At 54.6% G+C, this 22,205-nt stretch overlaps 1 protein-coding gene across 4 annotated transcripts; it reads left to right on the top strand.

Moving 5' to 3' along the window:
• Positions 1-9,668: 9,668 nt before the first annotated feature.
• Lrrc32 (leucine rich repeat containing 32) lies at positions 9,669-21,832 on the top strand. 4 transcript variants are annotated; one of them, XM_048435090.3, is made up of 3 exons: positions 9,669-9,786; positions 13,791-13,885; positions 18,092-21,832. In XM_048435090.3, the coding sequence occupies exons 2-3, from the start codon at positions 13,799-13,801 to the stop codon at positions 19,994-19,996; spliced, it is 1,992 nt and encodes a 663-aa protein (XP_048291047.3). In that variant the 5' UTR covers positions 9,669-9,786; positions 13,791-13,798; the 3' UTR covers positions 19,997-21,832. The 4 variants fall into 4 exon arrangements, with proteins under 4 accessions (XP_048291047.3, XP_085539083.2, XP_048291045.3 ...); XM_048435088.3 differs by lacking the exon at positions 9,669-9,786 and adding an exon at positions 9,925-10,391; XM_048435089.3 differs by lacking the exon at positions 9,669-9,786 and adding an exon at positions 10,794-10,949.
• The last annotated feature ends 373 nt before the right edge of the window (positions 21,833-22,205 follow it).

Raw genomic sequence — 22,205 nt, 5'->3', positions numbered from 1 at the left:
GAGGTCCCCAAGCCAATCCTAGCTTCCTTCTGAAGGGTCTAAGATCTGTCTGCAAGTCCCTGCTCCCAGGCCCTCACATGCGTCCTCTTGAAGGTTCCAGTCTCAGCTGGGTGGTCTTAAGACATCCACTAGGGGGCAGGCAAGGCATTCCAGAAACAGATGGACTTTTTCAGCTACAGGCTTCTGGCTTGACTGTCCATCCTGAAGAGGGAGGACTCGCTCAGCTGGAGCAACTTGCCTGGGGCCTCTCCTGCGCACTGAAGGGCAGTGAGCGGTTGCAATGTCCTGTCACCACGCAGAAGGCCTGGAGGCACTGGGAGGTGCGTGTCAGCGGGTTTATAGGGCTGCCATTCCTCACACTTGTAAGACTGCTCATTTTGGGCACGCTCCCTGGCTCACGTGGCTTGTTGTGTCCTCTCTTGGGAAGCAGGCCTGATTGTCCCATTCATGGTCAGTGACTAGGTACTCTACCACCGGTGGCTCTGACCTTCCTTCAGGGCCCCAGTCTACAGACACCTCCTTGGGGAGTCCCAGGTCTCCCGACTGTGCATGGTCTAACCAGACCAGTGGTGTCCCTGTCCTCGCCCTGTGACCCCTTCTCTCTGCCACATACCAGTCACCAGCCCAGCCAGTCCACCAGAGGGCACTCCACCCTTTTGTTTTTTGGCAGTGCTGGGGAACGGAGCCCACGCCTGAGCATGTGATACCCAGCTATCCTCCCATCTAGATTTTGCCATTGTCTTAATCTCAAAAGTCCAGTTGTTGTAAGGGCAGTAGCCTCCCTTGGCCCTCTTGCCTCCACCCCATCCCAAGGTGCCTGTAGGTCAGACTTCACATGTGTGTTGCTTTTCTGTTTAGCCTCACTGCTGGTGGCCATGAATATTCATGGATACATTCTTGCCAGCAGCCTAGTCCTCCCTTCCCTTCTTCGGGGCTCTCCCATTACTCAGTGAGCTAATTCCAACTAGAAGGTTGAAACTGTAGAAAGAGCTCCTGTCAATCAGCTCTGGAGACTGTCCTCAGTGTCTGCTGAGTCAGGGCAGGGAGCTTCCAGCATGAGAGCATCACCATATCCACCCAAACCTTTCTGGGGTTGTCATGCTTGGAGTGAAGAGGGGCTGGCACCAAGTGGAGAATCATGCTCTCCTATCAGGTCTTCTTGTGTCCTCTCCGGACCAAATCTGACCTCCCAGTGGTCCCAGGAGAAACAGGGAGCTTTTTGCCCTAGAAGAGAGTCCCCGCCAGTCACCACACAGCCAGACTCTGCAGTGCCCTCCATTCTCTCCTTGGCAGTATTTCCCATCTTGAGCCTCTCACCACCAGCAGGCCACCAACTCCGCTGTGGACCAGTGCCTGGTTTCAGCCTCCTGCATCCTCCCGGTTACTAGGAAACACTGCAGGACTGACCAGAGGCTCAGCAGCTTGTGTGTGTGTGTGTGTGTGTGTATGTGTGTGTGTGTGTGTGTGTGTGTCTGGGCACGGCCAGAGGTTGATGATGATGACTTCCTTGATCGCTCTCCACCTGAGTTTTTGAAACAGGGTCTCTCGCTGTACCCAGAGTTTACTGATTAGGCTAGACTGACTGACCTGAGCTCCAGGCTCAGGCTCCCCATTGCTAGGATGAGAGGTTCACACTACCACATCCGTCTTTGTATAGCGGAGCTGGGATCAGAACTCAGGTCTTTGTGTTTGCATGGGAAGCATATCATTGACTTAGCCATTACCGCAGCCCTAAGATCTGGACACCTTAAGGCATTCTCCTGGACTGGGCACACGGTGAGGCTCTCGTGGATCATCCGGAGCACATCTTTCATGTTGCCAAAAGAGGGAACTAACAGGGATGGGGTGTGTGGAGCTCCATCTCCTCCACAGTCCCACGGGGTAAGCAGGGGACATCTTTCTAGATGAAGGCAATCAGGCTAGGTTCAAGGTCACCCAGCAACCCCATTAAAGAACTGAACCTCAGCTCCAAAGTCACCTGGCAACCTCACAGGCTACAGAGTTGTAAAGTGACGTGGACAGCTCTCCCTACACATACACACACACACACACACACACACACACACACACACACACACACACACACACACACATATTCTGGGATGAAGATAAAGGAGGAACTAGTCAATCCTACACCATGCCCAGATGTCTGCATGGTGGAGAGAGGAACTAGGAAGGGCACCGAGGACAGGGGCAAGCCAATGGTGTGAGCATAAGACTGGGGGAGAGTAAAGGGAAGGCCAGAGACTCAGGACGCTTCAGGCTTGTGTGCGGCAGCAGCTTCCATGGTGTGGCCCTCTCGTCCCTCTCATGGTGCCCTTTCCTGGCTCTTGAACTCAAGGAATACGGACACACGGCACCCCTTTGGGCCACTTTTGCTCAGTCAGCGTGGTCTCCAGTCCTTGCCTCTGGAATTTTCCATGAGAGAGAGAGAGAGAGAGAGAGAGAGAGAGAGAGAGAGAGAGAGAGAGAGAGGCGCGGTGGGGAGGAAAGCCGAGAAGGGGGAGCTGGAGAGGAAAGAGGGGAGACTGGGAAGGGCTTTTGGTGGAGATAACCAGGCGGGTTAGAGAGAGCGGACATGTGTGGGTGTGTGATTTGGAGGGTGGCGTGAGCCCCGCCCCCGGTGCCATCGCAGGTCTTCACGCAGCAGCGGGTGGTCTCCTCCATGACTGCCACAGGGACCCTGGACTAGAAAGCCATTCTGGGGAAAGATTCCAGGTTCAGAGAGGAGGTGGGAAGTAAGAGAAGACAGAGGCAAGGGTGCAGGCCTGTGGGTGAGGAGCTGGGGATGGAGTTCATCCAGGGTGGCGCTGGTCTGAAGGCTCTGAGGAGCTAGAGGCGGCAGCGGGAGACAGGAGAGCAGTGGTTGCTCTTCTAGGTCTGGCTAGGAAGGGGCTGGGCATGAGGGCTCTGTCCTTACTGGTGGAAAAATACAGGGAAAATTGTCTAGAAAGTTCCTCCTGCAGAATCTGTGTCTGGCAGCAGGCAGCACAGACAGACTGCCAGGATGCTGGGTAGACCTGACAAGGTCAAGTTTGTTCTGAAAAATGGAGTTGAGGCCTCAAGCCCCAGCGTCCTGCCTGCCTGCCACACAGAAGAGTGACATAGCAGGGAGACAGGAGTCACTTAGCCTGGAGGAGGCGGAGGGCAGAAGTCCTTTAAGTCCAATAACTGCATCCAAACTTTCAGATCTGGAAAAGAATGGCTTCGGGAGGTCCAGTGTCCACAGACACAGTCCAGCCTCCTTGTGTCTGTCTGGATTAGTCACGGGATCCCCGAGACTGCGGCAGTTTGATGCCAAAACTTGTTTGTCCACCCCATTCCTTCTTGTACCCCAGGAATCAGCCCTAGTAAAAGATACCTGGTTCATGTGTGGTCTAACACTGGAAAATGTTGTGGGCCCTGAAAATGACAGCCCAGTTCCTATGAACTGTGTGCACTGTATGTACAAGTGTGCCTGTGTGGCTACGTATGTGTGTGCCTGTGCACATAGACAAGAGGCTTTTCTCTGTGTCTCTGGTGTACAGTCCAGCAGTTGGGGGAGTTGGAGCATTTTATCCCTCTGTACACATAAGATGTGAGCCACGTTTTGCATTCCGTATCTCCTGTATGAGCATGCATTATGTGTGTTCCTTGTATGTTTGTGGTATGTTCTGCACAAGTCATGTGCATTTGTGTTGGATTTGTGCAGGGTGTGTATCTATGTGTGGTGATTATGTGACTTATCTCTCTTCTGTGTGATGTAGATGTGTGTACATGTTTGTCCAGGTGCACACACATGCTTGCATGCGTGTGTGAAGGCCAAAGGTCAAAGTTGGGTTGGTTCCTCAGTCACTCTCCACCTTATTTATTTATTCATTTTAGAGACAAGGTCTCTCGCTAAGCATGTCACTCACTGATTCAGCTAGACTAGCTAGCCAGTGAGCTCCAGGGATTAACCTGTCTCTTAACTTCCTCCATCCCCCAACTCCCACTGCCAGCCCAGCCCAGCCCTAAAATTAGATGTGTTGCCACCACATCCAACTTCGGTTCTGGGGATCCAAACTCATTCTTCATACTTGATCAGCAAGCACTTTGTCCACTGAGCCCCGAGGAGGCTTTTCAGGGCCCCCCTATGAGCTTGAGGGGCTGGTGATGCCTGCCTGTGTGACATTTTAAGGGCTGTCGTGGGGTTGGGGGATTCATGGCGCAGCACAGGGGGCTGGATCTGCTTGTTAACTCCTGGTTCTGTGATCTTGAACTGGTCACTTACCACCAGCACATGTCACCTTCAAAGTGGAGATGATGGTGATGATGCTGATGGTGATGATGATGATGATGATGGTGATGATGATGGTGGTGGTGGTGATGATGATGATGGTGATGATGATGATGGTGGTGATGATGATGATGGTGGTGGTGATGATGATGGTGATGATGATGATGATGGTGATGGTGATGATGATGATGGTGGTGATGATGATGATGATGATGATGGTGGTGGTGATGATGATGAGATGATGGTGATGGTGATGATGATGGTGATGATGATGATGATGGTGATGGTGATGATGATGGTGATGATGGTGATGGTGATGGTGATGGTGATGATGGTGATGGTGATGATGGTGATGATGATGGTGATGATGATGATGATGATGATGGTGGTGATGGTGATGATGGTGGTGATGATGATGGTAGTGATGATGATGATGGTGATGGTGATGATGATGATGATGGTGATGATGATGGTGATGGTGGTGATGATGGTGATGGTGATAGTGATGATGATGGTGATGATGGTGATGGTGATGATGATGATGGTGATGATGATGGTAGTGATGATGGTGATGGTGGTGGTGATGATGGTGATGGTGGTGATGATGGTGATGGTGGTGATGATGGTGATGGTGGTGATGATGATTTATAAACCTGTCTCATTAGGTGTAGTGATGCTTGGCTGGGCTGTAATCAAAAGCTACCTAGCCAACCTTCCCTTCCCAGCTTGGAACCACCCCTAGCAAGTAAGACCAGTGATCCTGTAAGCAATTCTTATGCTCCCTCCCCTTCCTTGCATCACCTCTGCCTCACTGGTAAAGGCTGCCTGGCTGTAGGAATAAGGGGTGGGGCACTCACAATCTCTCCCCATTGTCCCTTTGCCCCATTGCCCACTGTCCCCCATCACACAGCTCCAGGCCTAAAGCCATCTTAGTCTAGGTGCCTCAGAGGGCAGTCCACAGACCAGCAGCCTCAACACCACCAGGCTTAACTGGAGGTGCAGATTCTAGGGCTCACTCCAGCCTGCTGAACCAGACTCCCGGTGGGGGAAGGGGGAGCAGCAATCTACTTTAACAGGTTTCAAAAACTCTCGTGAAGTGGGGAGCAGGACTCTACCTTCTCTGAAGAGGTTGCAGTGGAGGCCCCACGTCCACTGTGAAGTAGGTCAAAGAGAGTAGGCTGGGCTGAGACAATTGGGCTCTTCTCCGTGTGACTACAGGCCGTATTCCCACTTACTGACCTGGGAGAGGAGTCAGGTGGCATTCTCTGAAGTGTGGGAAGACTAACCTCTCTGTGGTGACTGCCTGGCTTGTGGGAGCCAGTTTCCAGAGGCTCTGCTGAGTATGAGACTTCTAGCCCTCTGAGGAAGATGGAGCCTGGAGACTACAGCAAACAACCCAGTCAGGAGCCTGGCATCTAGTCTCCTTCTTGAGAAAGAGCCTCAGGAAGCTGCCAGGACAAGGTGCCCACTGTGAAAACTTTGCCACAGCTGCTCTCCCAATTGCGGGGTGCACGGAGCCTGAGGGGCAATGTCTCCCTGTTACAGCTTCCCCCGATCAGGTCTCCCAGGTCTTTCTTCCCTGCTGAGACTCCGTTCCTCCTATCACCCACAGAACTCAGGCTGTCCCATGAAGAAGATGACACTACCAGCCAGACCGACCCAGTCTACGTCATTCCCTTTGCCTAGTGTCATCAGGCTCCCACTACCCCTGAAACTGGGCTCCGTTCTACAGAAGATGATCTTGAGTCTACAATAAGGATGCTAAGCTGGGTATGTCCCATTCCCCTGTCCTCCGTGTGGAGCCCAGTTCCCATGCTATATCACCCTCATGATGGAGCAACACCCCATGGGACCTGACCTTCAAATGGTTAACCGGGAAGCCTGTGAGCTGGGTCCCCCCCAGTTCCCAGCAGTCCCCAGCCGCAGTATTGTGGTTTCATGGTCCTTGGCTCAGCACAGATGCGCTTGGAGTTTCATGTTTGTCTTAAAAGTTTTCATTTGGCACCTCGCCACTCCCTGGGGGCCTGGGGAACCTGCAGGGGGCTCAGTCAAGGTGCTCACTGCAGGACTCAGAGCCCGGAGGCCCCTGTGGAAGAGTGGAGGGAAACCAAGCCTCAACACCTCCTCCTACCCCTGCGTGAATGTCTGACTACCACATATTCCACTAAGAAAAGAAATCCAGCCCTCTGGGGTCAGCCAGGCTCAATGGCCCGCAGGCTTCAAGATGACCTGCCCTGCCCATTGCATGGTTACGGCCAGAACCCCTAACCAGCCCCTAAAAGAGGCCACAATGACCAGTCAAGAGGAGAACTCCAGAAAGGCACCTGCCCTGACCTCATTCCACAACTCTCTTCTCTCTGCTAAAGCCAACAACTCCCCAGTGCATACGACACACCTGGTCCCTGTGTGGGCTTGCTTCCCTGGCTCCCCAGCATTGGCTTTTGGCTTCAAACTCCCTTCTCTGAGACATCTGGCATCTAGCTGCAATGATTGTACTTTCTTACTGTCCCTCCAAGAGCCATGCTCCTCAGCGAGTGTGGTCAGTGCCCTCTGTGTTTAAGGGAAGGTAAACAGGGGAAGAACTGGGGAAGCCAGGGTTCTGCTCCAGCAGCCAGGGCTCTGATATCAGCTGACGGGGAACTCCCTGACTCCCAGGAGCCCACACGGGTGCTGGGCAGGGGCACAGAATGAAGACGGCCATGAGATTCTGATGTAGGAAGGAAACCTGGGATTAGTTGCTGACCCCCAAGATGTGTGGCTTGAGACAGTTCACTCGGTCTCTCCGAGCCTCACTTACCAGTGAGTGAGAATAAAGACACTGAAGCTGTCTGTAGACATCTTTCCTCTGGTACACCAGATAAGGATGGCTGGCCCAGAGCAGGTGCTCAGGGAAGAGCCATGGAAGCTAAATTAGGAATCCGTGTTGTCATGCTCCTGTCGTTAAACAGGAAGTCAACGAGGCTTAGCCAGTTGCTCCAAGTCCCATGGGCTGTAGACATCATTGGCTTTCTGGATCACTAGCTCCAGCCTGGGTCCTCAAGTGTCAGCCTGCCTGAGCAAAACCCTCCCAAGGAGCCTTGGGTAAAACTCAGTGCCTGAGAGCCACTCTCCCGAGTGTGAGCAATAAGGGCCCAGGAAAAGAGGTGTCAAGATGGAATTATTTCCATAAAAGCAGCTAAGCTGGGGTCTGACCTGCCACCTGATGACCATACTGAAAACACCCGGTTTTGGGGGTGTTTTCTGGAAGGAAACTGTTCTCCACAGGCCTTAAAATAAAGCACCCCACAGTGACCTTGTAAATCAGAGCCTGCTTAGATTCTGGCCTCTCTCCCCTGCAGACTCCAGCTCTGCCTCCAGGATCAAAGGGTCCTGGAGACCCTTTACACCTCTGGATCAATCCACCTCCTTGTTCTCCCTCCTCAGCCTCCCATCTGCCCACAAGAGAGGCAGCTGAGCAATTTTATTTCCCAGTCTCCCAGGGCCCACCAGGGAAGAGGGTCAGGCCCCTCACTGGGTTTCTAACCAAGGCCGTCTTATTTATTTATTTTTTAAGATTTATTTATTTATTATGTATACAGTGTCCTGTCTGCATATATGTCTGCAGGCCAGAAGAGGGCACAGATGGTTGTGAGCCACCATGTGGTTGCTGGGAATTGAACTCAGGACCTCAGGAAGAGCAGTCAGTGCTCTTAACCTCTGAGCCATCTCTCCAGCCGTCTTATGTTTTATGATGTCTCCTGGGCAGCAGAAACATTGTCTCGCTCCACAGCAAACCACCTTCTCCGAGTCACACAGCATGACAGCTCAAGATGGGGCTGAAGAGTTCCGGCTTGGTCCTCAAGCCCAAGAGACCTCTCTAACAGCAGTGGGCATGCTTGGCTGCCCCTATATCTCTTATCTCTTGGGGAGCCCCATCCGGGGACTGAATACGATAAGGCAGAAGTTCATGTGCTTCCTAACCACAACCGCAGACTCTGGGGGCACAAGGGAAGCAGGCTGCTCACCCTGTAGCTCACCCTGTGACACCAGTCCCGCCCTGCCCCCACCTTAAGCCAAGCTCTAGGGCATGCAAGACCGCATCAGGCCCTAAGAGGTGAGCAGGAAGGGAGAGCCCCAGCCTGCCTGAATCTCTTTGTCCATCCCTGTTCTGCTCACTCTGCAGAGTAGCCGCGAAGCCCCTTCCTCTAACCGAGACCCCAGGGACACGAACCTGGTGTCTGCCTGATTAACGCTGCTGCAGATGAGGGGCATTCTCTAAAGCCCCCTGGGTGCTGGCCCCAGCCTACATTCCCGGCACCACAACCAAAATGCAGCTCTTGACATCCCCGCCTTACAGAGAGAAACTGAGTTCAGTCTGACTAGATAGTATCTGACTGGATAGTACTGACTAGATAGTATCTGACTAGATAGTGCTGAGGGATGAACTAGGACTCTGGGAGCCCCGAGCTGGCTGGGTGGTGGGGTGGGGGAGCTGGAAGCTTGCCTACTCCGCCTGACCTTACTGCATCCTTCACCTGCAGCCCCAGCCGACTCCACTCCACATAGCAACAGCGGCTGCCTCCTTCGGGAAGCTTTTCTTGACCTCAGGCTGAGTCAGGACTCTGGGCACCATGAGACTTGGCGCTACTCATTTTCACGCTGTTAGTTCTCCCAGCGCTGTGGCCATCAGGGAGAACATTGTGACTGAGGAACCAGGTCTGGAGGACAGTGGCAACACTCTCCTCTCAGGAACACCTGCCTTTCCAGTCCGTGTTCCAGGCAGGGTGTGGCACCAGCGACTGAGAAGAGCCAAGTATCTCTCTGAGGAAGTCCTAAGACTCGATATGCAATTTAACCTTCCCGAGCATCGGGTCCCCCAACTATACATGGGGGCCTGGCTAGCCTTAGCCAGTTGTTTTTTCACATATATTTACGGTCATATCACCCCCTGCCCTCCACCCCGCATCTCCTAGCCTCAGTTTCCCAATCAGTTTAGCTGGGAACTTTGACAGGCTCGGAGAGGACTTAAAGACAGGAGAGCCGAGGTACGGGGAACTCCCCTCAGGGCCGTCCCAGGGCCAAAGAAGGGTCACTTCCTTCCGTGCCAGCGGTTGTCAGTCACCTCTGGGTGGCCGCCGCCCGGGTGCAGCGGCGCCAGGATTTCCTCCGCGGACCTCGGACTCCCTGACCCCGGGCCTCGCGGGCCCACGGCTGCACGTGCGGCTGCCCCAGCCTAGGTTCCTTCGTTTTTCTCCTCCCTCCCGGGGTTCTTTCAACCCTAGCGTGGGCCGTGCAGTTCCAGGCCAGAGGGGATGGATGCAGACTCCGTTCCCAGATGTCGCACAGCTGGAGAGGCGGCGTTAGGACCCCGCGGCTCCGAGTCCCCCTAGGGGGCGTGGCCGGGCGGGGAGTGCGATTTAAAGGGCGGGCGCCGCCCCCTCGCGGCCGGCGGGAGCGGCGCTGTAGCGGCCCGGGGCTCGGCGGGCTGGACCCCGGCGGGCTGCGCGAACGATGTGCCGAGGAGCCAGGCGGCGGCGGCGCTGAGCCAGGTAGGGGCGGCGGACAGCGGCATTGACTCCGGAACCTGGACAGGACTCAGGTCTTAGTCGATCTCCCCCCCACCCAACCGGGAAGGGCTCAGATGGGTGTTCCCATTTGACAGCTGGGACAATCAAGGCCGGAAGTCTTGGACGTGCGTAGTAGCACGCAGTGGAGCTAGCAGAGCAGGGTTTGAATTCAAGTCTTCCCGAGGCAGACAAGGACTCTCCACAGCACCACTGCTGTCTTTGGAGGGGATACCCCAGGGCTCTTTGGAGAGACTTGAAGCAGACCTGCTTTATGGGTGATAGATGGGAGGCATCCCCGCTCCACCTCCACCCTGACATTCCGCATCAAAGCCACATTCCTTTGGGTTAAGGTCTGATTCCCCTGAGATGTGGGATGTCTCCAGAACGGGCTGCCCTAGTGATTCACTGCCCTGTGAGTCTCGAAGCTGCCCTCCCAGGCCCCCTCTGCCAGTACGTCAGAGCAGACCAGAGCACTACCGCCCAGTGTGCTCCTGGGCAACGTAGGAGGGAAGTCTTGACAGTTCTTTGGAGACAGAGGGGCTGGATTCTGGTCCCGACTCTTCTATTCACTGTACAAGTGACTTTGGGTAAGTCATTTCTCCAAATCTCCTGTGCTCCAGGGGGCCAGTGGGGTTCGTGCCGCTAGAGACCACACAGCACTAAGGGTCTGTAGACCTGCATGAGTCCCCGGCCCCACATCTAGGGGCTGGGGATCAGGCACTTTGCCTTCCTGAGCCCCAGTCTTCTGGTCTTTACATAGGAATTGCAGTAACTCCCTCACTTGGTGGTTGTGAGGGTGAAAAGACCTGAGATCAGTCAAGGGCTTAGGAAAACGTGTGACCTCCTTGCAGAGTAGGGCATGAGTAGGGGGCATTGTTTCTGTCTGTCTGTCCTCTTCTCTCTCTGTCACGCACAGAGACACACAGAAGCACGTACACAGAGAGTCTTTAACACTTCTCCATGTCAGAATGCAGTCACGTGCCTGCAGACCGAGGACCTCTGTTCCTAGTGCACCTTGCCTGGGATGCTCAGCCCTATTGGTCCCTGTACCATCTGGGAAGGACACTGTGGTGCCTGGTACTTCCCACCTGGGCTAACGGTGGCCAGTGGTGCAATGGGAACCAGCGTACGCCGCTGCCCTCCAGGTAGGGGAGGTGAAAGAACTTGCCCTGGGGGACTCAGACTAGCTAGTGGTGGGGCTTGACTGTGAGCCTGGATTCTAATGCCCCTGATCCTCCCTGTGAGAGGCTGAAGGGAAAGGCACAACTGTGGTTTCTTTCCACCATAGTTTTGTGGTGCAGTGGGGACTGTCCCTTCTAGATGTGTAGAAGCCTCATGCTAGGGCAGAACAGGATTTGACAGAGGGGGTAGCGATAGAGGCCCCCCCCCATCGCCTCCTTAACCCCAGGTTTGCTGTGGGAGCTCCTGGGTCCTGATGTCCTTACGGCAGCAGAACTTCTGCCCTCGTTCAGCCGCTTGTTCCTCGAGAGAACTTTAGTGAGCATCTACTTGAGGAACAAAACAGATGAGAAATGGAGCCCAAGCAAGAGCATGCTGGGTAGAGGGAGCACAAGGCAGAGCCCCAGGCAGGCAGTGAAGGTTCTGGGGTGGGACTGAGGAGTTGTTGGGGGTGAGGAAGTGGTCGGAGGAGCTGATGGGAGAGAGAGTGAAACCTGGGTGCTCCTGGAGATTTCGGAGTGACTCCTGAGATCTGCCGTGTGATTTTGGAACATCCATGTCCCGTACCAGAGGGAAGCGAGAACACAGAAAGTATCGTTGGCTGTTGCGCTGAAGGTCAGCAGCTTTGAACCTGGTGGGCTATGGAAGGACGAGGGCAAGGGGGTGCAGGGAGTCAGGGGACCCCCCCTCACCCACATTTTCTGCATTGGAGACTCGAATGCTGGTGTGCCATCTGGGGTGCTTTCTTTTCATGGGCTGGGGGAGCATATTGGGGTGAGTTCTGTGCTCCGCACTGGGTTGTCAAAAGCTCAGCAACTGTTAGAGTCTGAAGAACACAGCCCTGGGGAATCAGAAATGGCTTCCCGGAGGACACGGCATCCAAGGTACACTCAGTGAGGTGGGGAGGTAGGTATTCAGCCATAGGGGGAACAAAAGAAGGCAAGGCTTGGGCAATGAAAGGTACCCAGAGGTCCAAAGGAAATACACATATTCAGGACCCCGAGAGGTGTGTGTGGGGGTATAATGATGAGAGAAGCCAGGTGGGAGACACCAGAGAGGGCCAGCTCCCCAGGCCCCGGAGATGAAGGTCAGGGGTTTTCATTTAGCTCTGCGTATGCTAATGTTCACAAGCAGGTGGGGACTGCTTTTGAACCAAAAGAACAAAATTTCCTGTGAACTCACAGCCTGCAGTGAAAGGAGAGTGCTTGGGGCAGGGTAGGGCCCTGGGGGAGCCAGGAAAGAGAGTTAAAAGGGCCACACTGGCCGGGCTGGGGGCCATTGTGTGTTTCAGCAAGATGAAGGCAGAGCAGCCTTCATGGCCAGTGGGTCCTGTCACGGCGAAGGCCTGCCGATCTCCAGAGGCAACACTCAGAGCGGCAGCTCTCATACTGAGCACCCTCTGCGGAGACCTTCAGGTGTAGAGGTAGCACAGACCCGGAAGCTAAGCCTGCCACTTAGCTGTGATGCCTTCGGTGTGTGTATGGCTCGGCCTCTCTGAGCCTTGGTTTTGTTTTGGTTTGGTTTTTGTCATTTGTTTGGTTTCCCCCCTTCTGTAAGATGAGAAGTGTAAGAAAAATGGAACCGAGTCCTTGTGGGGACTGACAGAGTTAGTAATTGTCAGGTTTGACGGCGGAGGTGTAATAACCTGTGTCACCTCCGTAGACTGTGTCCCGTTTATCCTCAGCAGAACTTGACGTGGTTGTCATCCACCTCCGGGAATGAGGTCAGAGAGATGATGGGACCTGGAGAGGAGGGAGCTGCCAGGTGTTCAGCTCCGAGTCCCGTGGTCCCTCCTTGTGAGCCGGCTGCGTCCGGCTGTGATCTCTTCAGCCCACTCTCATGGCTGTCTCCTAGCCCAAAGCTAGATGTGAGCCGACATCCAGGATGGGAGCCACTGGATTCATTCATTCGTTAATTAATCAGATGAATCGGCTGATCTGTCTCCTCAGCACATGGCTCAAGTCCACGGGGATTCACCCCTGCTGAGGGCCTCTGGGGTCCTCGTGGGCCCCCACCCTGCTAACGCGGCAGTGGGTTCCGTGGCCTTGGGCAGCCATCGCCCTTAGTGAAAGTAGAGGGCTGGCAGTGTGCCGGGGTGGGGCTTCCTGTTAGCGCCCTGGCCAACCCCGAACAATGATGAACAATGACAGAGTCTGAGAATTCCAACCCAAAGAAACAGGTCAAAATGAGGGAGCGTGAGGCATTCCATTTGGGGCCTATGAGCCTGACTTGGGGCCTGTCTGGGGCTTCGGGGGAAACGGAATTGAGGCCCATCTCCCTCCCACTCTAGGGTCCCTTTTCGTCTTGAGCACCCCTAATTTTAGCACTCTTAATTTTCTTCTACTAGGTTGACCTTTATATATTCTTTTTAATTACATTTTCTTGATTTGAAGGGAGCGGACTCGTGTGTAGAGATTAGTGAAGTCCAGGGGTCAGTTTTCTCCTCCCACGTGGGGGTCCCAAGACCAAACTCAAGCCATTAGGCTCCATGGCAAGTGCCTATACCCGTGACTATCTCAACGGCCTCGGGTGGGCCTTAGGTAAACCCAAAGCAGACAAGTCACACATTGCTTTAAAAGTTTTGCTTCCTCTGAGTAATGACTCAGCTTGGCCTCAAAGTCACAATCCCTGGCCCCCTACCCCAGCCCCGAAAGTTCTGGGCTCCACTACTTTCGGCTCCCGAGTCGAGAAGCCCATATGCCTCTTGCTCTTAGCTCTGGTCTAGAATCTTCGAGGGAGGGCAAGTGGGTGCTGCCGGTAGTGCAGGGAGCAGTGGCCTCACTGTTCCTCTTTCCTCTCCTCCATAGGCAGAGCCATGAGCCACCAGATCCTGCTACTCCCGGCCATGCTGACTCTGGGCCTGGCTATCTCTCAGCACCGAGACCAATTGCCCTGCAGGACGGTAAGACACCAGGCAGGCAGAATAAGGGTGCCTGTCCCATCCTTGCTGGGGGAAGGGTGTCCCACAGCCCAGAGCAGGAGCAAAGGTTAGAGGACCCAGGAAAGGTTCGAGTTTTGCCTTGGTATTTGTTGAGCATACACTAGACTGTTCAGAAACCTGCTTACCCAACGCTCTTGTTCCCTTTTTATACAAGAAACACAGGTTTGGAGATGAACCAAGATCATTCAACAAGGGACAGAGGGAACTCCCCCCCCCCCCCGCCGGCTCTATGTCCCCCATCTTCTGGGAGCTCCTGGGGGAAAGGAGCTGGGAAAGGCTCCCCTGTACTGATTCTCCTGGGCACAGCTCCCCTCCTCAGCTGGGCTCCTGGACTTGGCCTGCCTGCCTGTTAGAATTCCCTCACTCAGTACAGCCAGGTCAAATGCCGCCTTGCCCAGAAAGCCTCCCCCTGGCATTGCTGGCTGATACTTCCGACTTCAGGCCCTTCCACCCATCTCCATGCTGAGCAGACTGAGGATGTGGGGTGCTGGGTGCACGGTCCAAGGCTATCTTATCCGGTAGACCGAGAGCCCTCGGGGACAGAGGGCAGGCTTGACTTACTTCTGCTCTTTTCCTATTCCAAGCCAGGCAGATGCTAAAGACATTGTGACCCTGTGAAGGACAAGAAAATGACTCTTTAGGTCAGTGTTCTCAACCTGCGGGTCATGACCCCCACAGGGGTCTCTGCAAATCAGATATTTACATTATGATTCATAACAGTAGCAAAAATATAGTTAGGAAATAGCAACAAAAATGAATTTATGGTCGGGGGTCACTGCACCATGAGATCCTGTATTAAAGGTCGCAGCATCAGGAAGGCTGGAGCCACTTGCTCTAGGACATTTGTGAAGTAGGCTTGAGATAGGGAGAGGCCACCACCAGCTGCTCTTGGGCACAGAATGGACATCTGCTTACAGTTGATAGAAATGCCAGCAGCTACCTGGCAGTAGCCCTTTCCTGGGGTCTGTGTGCCCTGCTGTGGCCACCACTTCTTCCTTGGAGGCCTCCTGAAAGTCTTACAACCAAGAATAATGGCAGGAAAGACTTCAGACATCACTCTATGCCCAGGGACTTGGAGGACTGAGGCCCTTGAAGGTAAAGGGCTTTGACCCAGAAGACAGGGGGTTCGGGGCAGGGATGCCCTGAGAAGCCTTCTATGATAGGCAGGAAAGGGCTTTCTGAACCATCACAGAAAAGTCCTGTACACACAGCAGCAGAGAAGACTTGTCGCCCCAAGGGTAGAAGTGACAGAGACCCCAAGGATCCCAAGGGTAGAAGTGACAGAGTCACAATTCAAAACCAGCTCCCCCTGCACGGTTCACGGCCAGTGCCTCTCCTTACACAGGTTCCTCCTGTGTGTGTGGATGGGAAGTGAAGTTGGAAGGCATGCCCTTTTCCCCATCAGGAAGAAAGCAGAGCAGTGGTTGATACGGCAGTGTGAGCAGGGATGCTAAACCATAGCCAAAGCCCATCCCCTATCATCTCTGCACCAGAGACTCCTGGTAATCCATCGGAGCTTGGAGTTAAGGGGAGAAAGGATACCGAAATGGGATTCAAGGAAACTCCCGCCCTTTGTGTTCCTTCTGAAGTGTAGGCTAGATCGGAGACTTGGGTCCCAGGTGCTCCCTGGGCCTCTGCAGTACCTGATAGACAGTCTCAGGCTATGCCAGCTCCTGCCATGGTTCCTCTGGAGCTGGTGTCCTGGGGAGCTTTTGCTCATCCAGAGGGGAGGGTACGTGGGTGGCATGGGGGAATGTGGCGTGTGGACTGCAAATGAAGGGTAAATAGTGCATGATGGTGTTGTCCAGCTAGCCTGGGTACCTGGGTGTTGAGAGCTCAGCTTACACAAAAAGAAACTCATGCTCACAATGAATCATCCTGCTGCAGGCTACAGCGGGGTGCTCCTGTACACGAGGTAGAAAATAGGTATCTAATTTCTGTAGGGGAGGAGTATTGTCGGGTCTCCTAGAATCTCAGTTGGCAGCTTTTCCTGGAGGTATAGGGCTATTCAAGGTACTTTATATAGAAGGTGTTCACACCAGTGCCCTTGGCCAGACAGTACCTTGCCTTGCCCCTCACCTCAGGAGGAGCCTCAGAGCTAGACCAGGCAGGGGTACTTGTGTTTTTTCCTTGCTACCTCAATCACTGGATCCCTGTGGCCCAGGCAAGTCACCACCAGGGCAGGCCTTGACTTCAACATATGGAAATCTGGTGGACTGGCTCCCTTTGCTCTGATGTCTCCCGTGGCTTTAATCTGAATATCCGGATTAGTTCTTCCTCCCCTTTGCCTCCTCCCCTCCTCCCCCGCCCCGGCATTGATTGGATCAAGGCCTCAGCCCTTTACTTAAACACAGATGTCTGCAACTCATTCATAAAAGACATTTCCAGAGCCCTTCTGTGGGCCAGGTCCGAGACATCCATGTCCATCAGTGGAGGCCTTCTCTGCTCCCAGCTTACGGACTGCAGGTCCCCACTTGGCCTTTGTTTAGGGGTACCAGGCCATAGGGAGAACACACAGTTGGAGGAGCCTTGCTGTAAGAGGTGTTGGGTTCTCTGTGAGGAAGTCTCATACAGATCTGATCCACGCATGTCCAGAGATGGGCATGGAAGAGTGTGGGAGGAGTGGCTAGGTATAATCACCGTAAGCAGACTGGACTGAGGCCAGCGGACAGGTTGGGCAGAGTCTTGAGGGATTCCGCTCCATGCTGAGGCCAAGCATACCGTAGGCAAAGTGGGTTTTGAGCGGTCTCTGGGCATTTAGCCGGTGGGTAGTTCAGTGGTGGGGGCGGTCGGTGGAGATAGGCTGGGGGCAGGGGCAAAACTAAGCTGGCTGGTTGCAGAAGTCCCACTATTTGCTAGGGAGGACTCGGGAACCTAGAGTGACAATCTGGGACCAGATAGAGGTATGCATTTACATATGACCCTTAAAGATGCACTTTGTGGAAGGACAAGCATGGCAGAAAGACCCATGTTCAAATCCCAGCTCCCTCCATACCATCTGGGTGATCCTGGAGACTCCCTTATCCTCTCCGACCTGGACTTTGATAAAAATATGTAATTCCATCAGATCACCCCTATACTTGAGGCTGTTGTTGACAGGGTGACCAATCGGAAATTCCTGATATATAAAGTAGGGGCTGGGAACGACAGTTAATTTGGGGGTAAGGAGCTGGAGGGTTGATGTGACTTGGTAGTGGGCACTCAGCTGTCATCAGATAATGCTGGTTGGGCCCTGGCATTCCTTTCCCCTGCCCAGTCTTCGCATTCCTGCCACCTTCAGGGTTCCATGCTGGAGCAGGCCACCAGAAGTGGGGTCACTGACTGGAAGGAGGTAGCAGCTGCTGAAAGTATTGTGTCCAAAGCCTACCCCAGATCATAAGAGAATGAGATCTGAGGCTGTGTGGACCAAATCAAAGCAGCTGATGGGACACCCTGCCGGAGTTCCCAGCCTAATGCTGGGACTTTATCTGGGATGTGGACCTGGGAGCTGTGACCATGTTGCTTCTTGGCTCTGGATCACTCTGAGTGGAGCTTAGCTTAGTTTCCCATATAGCAGGACAATAATCAGCACATATCTATCCTTAGATTCACCTACTATTTCTGCCTACTACCTCCCTCCTGCCTAGCACCCACTAGACGGCCAGAGGCAGAGCCAGAGAGAAGCCTGGTGTCATTGTCTGGGTGAAGAAAAGGCTCTGGCGTCCTGGGAGTCTGTGGGGAAGCCTCTTGTCTTAGTTAGGGTTTCTATTGCTGTGAAGAGAAACCATGACCATGAAAACTCTATAAACTGGGGTGGCGGCTCACAATTTCAGAGGTTCAGTCCATTATCATCATGGCAGGGAGCACAGCAGCGTCCTGGCAGACATGGTTGGTGCTGGAGCTGGAGCTGAGAGTTCTTACCTCTTGACGCAAAGGCAACAGGAAGTGGTCTGAGACATTGGGCATGACTTAAGCATATGAAACCTCAAAGTCCAACTTCACAGTGGCACACTTCCTCCAACAAAGCCACACCCTATACGCTTATGGGGACCAGTAACATTCAAACTTCCACACACACCCCAAAAGCTTGGGGAGAGTTAGCCATCTTTTCTAGAGAAGACTGTCTATCCTGTTCTACTGTCTTGCCCCTATGAATGCCAACTTCTCTGCCACCTTTGCTCTCTCTAGGTGAACAAGGAGGCCTTGTGCCAGGGCCTTGGCCTCCTTCAGGTCCCCTCAGTGCTCTCGTTGGACATCCGAGCTCTCTCCTTGTCTGGCAACAGGCTGCAGAGCATCCTGGTCTCCCCCTTGGGCTTCTACACAGCACTTCGTCACCTGGACTTAAGCGTCAACGAGATCAGCTTCCTCCAGCCGGGAGTCTTCCAGGCCCTGCCCCACCTAGAACACCTCAACCTAGCCCACAACCGGCTCGCCATGAGCGCGGCACTGAACAGTGGCGGTCTGGGCCGCTTGCCCCTTCTGGCCTCCCTGGACCTCTCCGGGAACAGTCTGTATGACAGTCTGGTGGAGAGGCTGTTGGGTGAAGCCCCGAGCCTGCGCACTCTCTCACTGGCAGAGAACAGCCTCACTCGCCTGGCACGCCACACCTTCCAGGGCATGCCAGCCCTGGAGCGGCTGGACCTCCACAGCAACATCCTGATGGATGTCGAGGATGGCGCCTTCAAGGCCGTGCCCCGCTTGACCCACCTCAATCTCTCCAGGAATTCCCTCACCTGCATCTCAGACTTCAGCCTCCAACAGCTACAGGTACTTGACCTGAGCTGCAACAGTATCGAGGCATTCCAGATGGACCCGGAACCCCAGGCCCAGTTCCAGCTGGCCTGGCTCGACCTACGGGAGAACAAACTGCTTCACTTCCCAGATCTGGCCTCATTCCCAAGACTTAGCTACCTAAATGTATCCAACAACCTCATCCGGCTCCCTGCGGGATTGCCCCAGGACAGTGAGGACCTCCATGCACCCTCTGAGGGCTGGTCGGCCTCTCTACTGTCCAACCCCAGCCGGAATGCCAGCACCAAACCCCTCTCCCAGCTCCTGAACCTGGATCTGAGTTACAATGAGATCGATCTGGTTCCTGCCGGCTTTCTTGAACACCTGATCTCCCTGCGCTTCCTCAACCTCAGCCGAAACTGCCTGCAATCCTTTGAGGCCCGGCGTGTGGGCTCCCTGCCCTGCCTGGTGCTTTTGGACTTGAGCCACAATGTGCTGAAAGCATTGGAAGTGGGCACCAAATCCCTGGGGTCCCTGAAGACTTTGCTCCTGCAGGACAATGCCCTGCACGAACTGCCACCCTATACCTTTGCCAGCCTGGCAAGTCTGCAGAGACTCAACCTAGGGGGAAATCAGGTCAGTCCCTGTGGGGGCCCAGCAGAGCCAGGTCCCCCAGGCTGTGTGGATTTCTCTGGGATCCCCACCCTTCGTGTTCTGAACATGGCAGGGAACTCAATGGAGACGCTCAGGGCCGGCAGCTTCCTCCACACCCCACTAACTGAGCTGGACCTCTCTGACAACCCTGGCCTGGATGTGGCCACTGGAGCCCTGGTGGGCCTGGAGGCATCCTTGGAGGTACTGGAACTTCAAGGCAATGGGCTGATTGTCTTGAAGGTGAACCTGCCATGTTTCCGCCAACTCAAGCTCCTTAACCTTTCCGAGAACCGCCTCAGTCATCTGCCTGCCTGGACACAGGCTGTGTCCCTGGAGGTGCTGGATCTGCGGAACAACAGCTTCAGCCTCTTGCCCGGCAATGCCATGGGTGGCCTGGAGACTAGCCTCCGGCGCCTGTACCTGCAGGGAAATCCGCTCAGCTGCTGCGGCAATGGCTGGCTGGCAGCTCAGCTACACCAGGGCCGGGTGGACGTGGACGCTACTCGGGACCTCACCTGCCACTTTGACTCCCAGGAGGAGGTGCCCCTGAGCCGTGTGAGTCCCGAGGATTGCGGGAAGGGTGGGTTCAAGAACATCAACCTCATCATCATCCTCACCTTCACACTGGCCTCTGCCGTCGTCCTCACCACGCTGGCCACCTGCTGCTTCCTCCGCAGGCAGAAGTTCAGCCAACAGTACAAAGCCTGAGGTATCTTCCTCGGTGTGGAAGGCAGAGGGGCAGAGAAGCTGGGGTCTGACTCAGGTTACACAGTGACCAGGGACTCAGCATCCTGCATCCCACCCCATGAACAGGTAGTTGCTTCCTAGGCTGTGTATGTGGTTCAGCTGTGGAGCCCAGACTGGGGCAATTTACAGAACAGAGCGTACCAACAGCTCTCCACTGAGCATCTGTTTCAGGCCAGACCCTCTCCTCTGGCAAGAGAGACTGTCACAGAGCCAGTGACCATGCAGTGTGGTGGGCCTGAGCCCTCAGACCTGCAGTCCCCAGCTGGTCATGGAGAGCCCACCCTGGCTGGCTGTGTTTGGGCAAGAGAGAGCCCAACCCGAGAGATGGTTTGTCTGGGCCACTTCCACACAGAGCTCTGTCGCGTCTGCTGATAATGACTTTCAGTCTCTCTGCAAATGAAGAACTTGTGACCAGAAGAGAGAGCCAGAACCTCCCGCAAAGGTCTTGAATCTGGACTCCTGCGTCACATTCTGATGTCTCAGCTGAACCAGCGTGGACTACCAGCCAGGCCCAGGTCGGTCTGTGTCCTGCCCTGGACAAGTCCTTCACCCCAGTGTGCTCTCCTGTTACAGACACTGACCCCAGTGCTGCCTGGATTCCCAGCCCCCTGATCAGGCCTCCCTCCATCTGAGCCCCACCCTGGCTTCTGAGCCAAGAGGCAGAGCTTGGCTATCTGGTTCTATTTTGCACTCAGCTTAGCAGCTGCAGAGGCGAATCCAAGCCAACTCTCGGAGGTTTCTGTGTTATCTGTCTTATACACAAGAAGAAAATAAGGTTCCTTTAAGAGTGTGTGGCTGAGAGAGATGCCAAAGCCAAAAACGAATCAAACCCATGTCCTCCCGTCTCCAGGACCTAAACCTTGCCAGTGCAGCGCCTGCAGGTGGTCAAGTGGACAGGAAGTGGCCCTACCCTAACCAGGATCCGAGCATCCTTGCTGCACACTCACTCCCTCCTCTCAGACAGACCTTCTGCTTCTCTGCCTCAGGGCCTCTCATTTGCACGCCAGTATGAGTCTTCCTTTCTCATCTTGCTCCCACAATCCCATTCTCCCTCCATCAAGCATACCTTGGGGTTTGACAGTGTTGAGTGTAATCCCCGCCACTGAACAGAAAAGGAAAACAAAGTTTAGGGGCTTGCTCAGGGTCGCACAAATCAACGGTAGGAGCTGTGGGAGGAATGGGAGAAGACCAACTGGACTCTTGCTGGTAGTGGTAGAGCATTGGCTTCGCACGCCCAAGGCCCTGAGCTAGGTGACCAGCAGGGTCACCTGTGTGGTTTCTGACTCTCGGCAGCCACAGCCCAGGACGGTGCCAGCTGTCATGCCCATCTTCACCAGGCATGGGAAATAAGAAGCAAGACTCCCCTCAGGCTCCCCACTCATCCTCGTGGGCTGCAGGGAGGAAAGGGAGTCTTGGGCCCAATCCTAGAACCTGCTTCATCAGTTCCGCTGTGCCTTGGCCCACAGTCTGCGAGCACGCTCGGTAACGTACAGGACAATGGAAACACCGTTCTCTCTGCCCCCCTTTACAGATGAGGAAACTGGGCCCAGCGAGGGTTAAGGGCTCAGAGAACCGATGGGCAAATCTAGGGCTAGCATCCCCACCGGCGCAGCCAGCGGGGTCTAGGTGCTACTGCACACAACACTCGGCCTGGAGGTCCACGCACGGCCCCGGGGCCTGAGCTCTGAAGACACTTCATCATGCTGCTGTCACCTCCCAGGACTGGCCGCCGCCAGGCCCTGGGACCGGCTCTTTGTATAACTCACGTGAATGTATTAAAGTATAATTTTGGAGAAACTGTGGCCTGCCAGTCTGCTTACTTCAGGTACCCCAGGCCGTGGCATGCACTTGAATCCTAACCCTTCCTCGTGGGGCACCTCGAGGGACACTGACGCTCTCAGCCGGCTCCACCCTGGGCCTCAGCCTCCTTCATAACCCTGTCACATCCAACGTCACCTATGCCCCACCCCAACTCTCAGGAAGTAGCGACTGTGACCCCCTCCCACCTGTCTGCAGCGACGTGTCTGTCATTCCCCCCACCTTTGTTTAAAGATGGGAAAAGGTAGGCACAGAGAAAGGCTCTCCCTCCCCTATGTTAAAACCAGTGGCAGAGCCTTGTTCTGCTCTCCCATCCCGCCTTCCCCAGCTCTCTATGGCAGATCCCCTCCCT

The sequence above is a fragment of the Myodes glareolus genome, chromosome 24 (genome assembly GCF_982192425.1).
Source record: "Myodes glareolus chromosome 24, mMyoGla1.1, whole genome shotgun sequence".
NCBI classification, from domain to species: domain Eukaryota; kingdom Metazoa; phylum Chordata; class Mammalia; order Rodentia; family Cricetidae; genus Myodes; species Myodes glareolus.
This window is presented reverse-complemented; position numbering and strand designations above follow the sequence as displayed.

What these genes read in the sequence shown, in the direction of transcription:
- Lrrc32 (XM_048435088.3), top strand. Translation starts at nt 10,178, where the DNA reads ATGTCTCCAGAACGGGCTGCCCTAGTGATTCACTGCCCTGTGAGTCTC. An exon ending in CACTGTACAAGTGACTTTGG is followed by an intron (nt 10,392 to 13,790) that starts GTAAGTCATTTC and finishes TCTCCTCCATAG; the next exon opens with GCAGAGCCATGAGCCACCAG. An exon ending in ACCAATTGCCCTGCAGGACG is followed by an intron (nt 13,886 to 18,091) that starts GTAAGACACCAG and finishes TGCTCTCTCTAG; the next exon opens with GTGAACAAGGAGGCCTTGTG.